Source organism: Limulus polyphemus, unplaced genomic scaffold, assembly GCF_000517525.1.
Source record: "Limulus polyphemus unplaced genomic scaffold, Limulus_polyphemus-2.1.2 Scaffold8838, whole genome shotgun sequence".
In the NCBI taxonomy this organism is placed as follows: Eukaryota; Metazoa; Arthropoda; class Merostomata; order Xiphosura; family Limulidae; genus Limulus; species Limulus polyphemus.
The window spans coordinates 1,928-7,687 of record NW_013674448.1 but is presented as its reverse complement, the minus strand read 5'-3'; the positions used below and the strand labels follow the sequence as shown (position 1 = coordinate 7,687).

Sequence of the window (5,760 nt, the reverse complement as noted above, 5' to 3'; positions counted from 1 at the left end):
AAACTAATATATATATATATATAACATGTAGTAATGGCATTAATAAGATGATTTTATAATATGTTCTGCGAAAGTTGAAATGGATTTCTATTCATGTAACAAATATTTTAACTTTATTCAGTACAAATTGGAAAAATCAATGAATGTGATTCAAATCATCATTATTTCTTGATATAAGACATTGTATGTCACTCGAAAACAATATGATTTTAAAATATCAAGTAAGGCAAATAGAATTAAATGTTACTACTTAATTACGGAACTTAATATACACATGTGTTTTTCAAATAATATAGTAATGGTTTGTTTCTTATGGATTTCGCGCAAAGCTACACGAGGGCTATCTGTGCTAGCCGTCCCTAATTTAGCAGTTTAAGACTAGAGGGAAGGCAGCTAGTCATCGCCACCCACCGCCAACTCTTGGACTACTCTTTTACCAACGAATAGTGGGATTGACCGAAACATTATAACGCCCCCCACGGCTGAAAGGTGTGACGGGGATTCGAACCCGCGACCCTCAGATTGCGAGTCGAACGCCCTAACCACCTGGCCGGGCCTACAGTAATGGAAATAATTATAGAAACGTTCATACATAGTCACAAACAACGAGTGTTGGCGGACAGATGAAGATATTTATGGCACAAAAAGACAGAAGATATAAATAAAAATTGAATAAGCTGTATAATACACGGGTGTCTTGTATGTGAGCCCTTATTGTGAGTAACTTTATTGAAACCGTTTTAATTGGGAATAAATTTTACCGAAACCGTCCTTATTATGAGTAACTTTATTGAAACCGTTCTTATTGTGATTAACTTTATTAAAACTGTTTTTATTGTGATTAACTTTATTAAAACCGTTTTTATTGAGAGTAACTTTATTAAAACCGTTTTTATTGAGAGTAACTTTATTAAAACCGTTTTTATTGTGATTAACTTTATTAAAACCGTTTTTATTGGGAGTAACTTTATTAAAATCGTTTTTATTGAGAGTACCTTTATTAGAACCGTTTTTATTGAGAGTAACTTTATTAAACCCGTTTTTATTGAGAGTAACTTTATTAAAACCGTTTTTATTGAGAAAAGTTACTCTCAATAAAAACGGTTTTAATAAAGTTATTCTCAATAAAAACTGGTTTAATAAAGTTATTCTCAATAAAACGGTTTTAATAAAGTTATTCTCAATAAAAACTGGTTTAATAAAGTTATTAACTGAAAACAGACGTTAGAGGATAAAAATGGCAGCTACTGAAATACTCGCAAATAAAAGTTTTTGTTCAGATACAACTTTTTTATTAATAATCTTAATTTCGTAACGGTTTCGTGGCGTTTTTATCATAGCTTCTTGTTAAATAACTTACTACCACTTTCACAATATTATATTACAGACATACACTTTATTGCATAATTTTGTGAAAAATACAAGTTTGAAATCATTGCAACAAACAATAATACAGACGATAACTGGTTGATAAAGGTTTATGTTTAAATAACTGTTATTAAAAATAAAGTAAACCAATAATACCGTGTTATTATTCCTTACCCTAAAATTCGATTTGTAAATTGACTTAAATAAGGCTGATAATAATTACAATTTATTTACTAAAATCTAGTTCACTTTATAATAGTCGTTGTTCGTGAAATTTGATATAATTAACTACCGTGTCTGTCGCATCTCAACCGGTCTGATGAGCTCTGGTATTATACGACAGTACTCGTCAGCACGGGATACGAAAGATGTAGTGTGGTTGACATATTATAAGGTATTTGACATCACTTTTAATTTCTTAGTCCTTGAGAATTAGTTGCTAAACCTTTTCTCTCATGATCATGCTAGCACTACCAATAATATGAGGAGAATTAATTGTTAAAACTCTCTCTCAGGGTTGTGTTATTAATATGAGGAGAATTAATTGTTAAAACTTCTTTCAGGGTTGTGTTATTAATATGAGGATAATTAATTGTTAAAACTCTCTCTCAGGGTTGTGTTATTAATATGAGGAGAATTAATTGTTAAAACTCTCTCTCAGGGTTGTGTTATTAATATGAGGAGAATTAATTGTTAAAACTCTCTCTCAGGGTTGTGTTATTAATATGAGGAAAATTAATTGTTAAAACTCTCTCTCTCAGGGTTGTGTTATTAATACGAGGAGAATTAATTACTGACGGTTTTTCTCAGGGTTGTGTTATTAATATGAGGAGAATTAATTATTGACGGTTTTTCTCAGGGTTGTGTTATTAATACGAAGAGAATTAATTGCTGACGGTTTCTCTCAGGGTTGTGTTACCAGAGAAGTTGATTTACCCCAAATCTACTCATTTCTAATTCCGACTTTACCAGAGAAGTTGATTTACCCCAAATCTACTCATTTCTGTAGAAATGAGTAGATTTGGGGTAAATCAACTTCTCTGGTAAAGTCAAAATTAAAAATGAGTAGATTTTGGGTAAATCAACTTCTCTGGTAAAGTCAAAAGTAGAAATGATTAGATTTTGGGTAAATCAACTTCTCTGGTAAAGTCAAAAGTAGAAATGAGTAGATTTGGGGTAAATTAACTTCTCTGGTAAAGTCAAAATTAAAAATGAGTAGATTTGGGGTAAATCAACTTCTCTGGTAAAGTCAAAATTAAAAATGAGTAGATTTTGGGTAAATCAACTTCTCTGGTAAAGTCAAAATTTTTTGACTTTACCAGAGAAGTTGATTTACCCCAAATCTACTCATTTCTGATTTTGACTTTACCAGAGAAGTTGATTTACCCAAAATCTACTCATTTCTAATTTTGACTTTACCAGAGAAGTTGATTTACCCAAAATCTACTCATTTCTAATTTTGACCTTTTCAGAGAAGTTGATTTACCCAAAATCTACTCATTTCTGATTTTGACTTTACCAGAGAAGTTGATTTACCCAAAATCTACTCATTTCTAATTTTGACTTTACCAGAGAAGTTGATTTACCTAAAATCTACTCATTTCTAATTTTGACTTTACCAGAGAAGTTGATTTACCCAAAATCTACTCATTTCTAATTTTGACTTGACCAGAGAAGTTGATTTACCCAAAATCTACTCATTTCTAATTTTGGCTTTACCAGAGAAGTTGATTTACCCAAAATCTACCCACTTCTAATTTTCACGGATTGTGATTGGATGATACTGTCAGTGAAACTGATTTAGTAGCTATATTAACTAAATATATTATATTATTCAAGTACATTGTATATTATTTTCAGTTCTGTTGTTGATTTGTCCGAAGGATAATCTTAACTATCTTTTTTTTTTTTAACTGATTCATTTTTGTAGTAGATTATTTGTAAACGAATGTTTGTCGTGTTCCGGTTATATTGTACATATAATACTTAGCTTAATTACACATACATAACAATGAAAATCTATACAAATTACATAAATTAATTTTGCTATAACTGAAATGTTGGTAGTTTTCTTCTAGCTATACCGGTAACAAATTAAGAAAAGAAAGAAATTTAAACTTTATTCGCATAAAACAAATAAGCAGATTTTTTATTTTATTAAAACAGACTAAACAATGTCGTTTTGCGTGTATTATTTTTTCATATTTTGTTGTTTTCAGATCTGTATTAAAAACCATTTTGAATATCTTACACGATGTTTAAGATACAGGGCATTTTTATTATCTTACACGATGTTTAAGATACAGAACATTTTTATTATCCTACACGATGTTTAAGATATAGAACATTCTTATTATCCTACACGATGTTTAAGATACAGAACATTTTTATTATCCTACACGATGTTTAAGATATAGAACATTTTTATTATCTTACACGATGTTTAAAATACAGAACACTTTGATTATCTACACGATGTTTAAGATATAGAACATTTTTATTATCTTACACGATGTTTAAGATATAGAACATTTTTATTATCTTACACGATGTTTAAGATATAGAACATTTTTATTATCTTGCACGATGTTTAAGATACAGAACATTTTTATTATCTTACACGATGTTTAAGATATAGAACATTCTTATTATCCTACACGATGTTTAAGATACAGAACATTTTTATTATCCTACACGATGTTTAAGATACAGAACAATTTTATTATCCTACACGATGTTTAAGATACAGAACATTTTTATTATCCTACACGATGTTTAAGATACAGAACAATTTTATTATCCTACACGATGTTTAAGATACAGAACATTTTGATCATCCTACACGATGTTTAAGATAAAGAAGATTCTGTTTTTGTCGAAGTTCTTCTGTATAATCCAATTCTAAAGCTGTCATCTTCCTACATGTATCATTGTCTTGTCTCGGCTTCAATTTCGTTACTTGTGAGTTTAAATATGAAGTTTTTTTAGCATCCTCGGATTCAATAAGTAACTGTGTTTCTTTCACGCAGAACTTCGCCCATTCTTCTCTTCTTCTCCGGAGTTCCTGTACTTCAAGAGCAAGTCTCTTCTCACCAAACTTGCGAATTTTTTCAGCTAACTTCTCTTTAAAGAAGTCGTAGATGACTTGGTCACTGAAATTTATACTTTGTAAACGCTTACGAACATCTGAGGGTAAATGCTTAACAAATGTTTCGTGTCTAGCATTAAGTTTAAAAAACACTACGTCGTCAGTTTCCCAACTTAATATATTCTTTAAAATAACCAAAGACTCGTCGAGATGTTCGGTTATTAGTACCAAATCAAATTGTGTATCCAATATGTGGGCATATCTTTGGACTTTGACTGGATTTTTGAAATCTTTAGGATTCATTCCTAAATCGAACGACATTTGATTTATCCCGACCTCCGCAAGACTTTTCATTCTCACCTCTATTTCTTCATCTGACATGTTAATGCCAAATGAAAACAAAGGTCTGCGATATAAAACTTCTAGTTTACAATAGGAATACAAAGATTCAAACAGATCAACTGGATCCCTGAGAACTGTAATGAAAATGGAGTCTTCTGGCATCACTCGTCTGAGCTCATCATAATTAAACCGTGTGTGGTGTGTGAATATGTTGTAATGACGTTTATCAGGAGGGTCAGAGATCATACTGTGGTGAAAAGGCGGAGGGTGACCGAAGAAGTTTCCTTCTGCTGGCAAGGCTAAGAGTAGATCATGTCGATCAGCGAATCTCATTAACATATTCTGTATGCTGGAGCCAGCTGTTTTGTGTGTCTTTAGAAAGACAATGTTTGTTTTCTTTTGGACGAAATTTGGACTTCCAGTTGTAAAAACGATATTTTCTGTCCTGAAAGTATTCAGATATATTTATATATTATCACGATTGTAAATATATATATCGAAATGCCATTACCTCATTGTTTCTACATGGGCAAAGCCCAACTAAGTAGTTTCAACTAAGCCTATTAGTTTTAATATCTCAAACTGTAGTTTTATCTTTTGCTCGTTTCCTGACGTGGCCTGGTGGTTAGGGCATTTGGCTCGCAGGTTCGAATCTTGTTTAAGAAAGTAAGCAAACAATTTAACTAAACTTTGTCAACAATTATATTTTAGTATTTCTTTCTGAGTAAAACTACTACAAAATAAGACTTTACTGTCGTTCCACGGTCTTTCGAAAGAGGTAAATCATAAAAAACTATTTCATTTATCTAACTCATTGACTACTGATTCGTCGTATAGGGTACGGTTTGGTTAGTTAGTCCGTTTTATTTGTTAAATTATGTAGCCATCATTAATTTCCGGCTAACCTATTTGACTTCCGGCGTATTGAAGTCAATGCACAACTTTATTTTATTAAAATAAAT

The 5,760-nt window shown here is 31.1% G+C and overlaps 1 protein-coding gene across 1 annotated transcript; it reads right to left on the bottom strand.

Annotated features, from left to right (window-relative positions):
- Positions 1-3,654: 3,654 nt before the first annotated feature.
- Positions 3,655-5,260, bottom strand: LOC106475581 (galactosylceramide sulfotransferase-like; the record flags this gene model as incomplete). The annotated part of the gene is made up of 1 exon (XM_013936260.2): positions 3,655-5,260. A coding segment is annotated over one exon (1,059 nt), but the record flags the coding sequence as incomplete, so codon positions are not given.
- Positions 5,261-5,760: the final 500 nt, after the last annotated feature.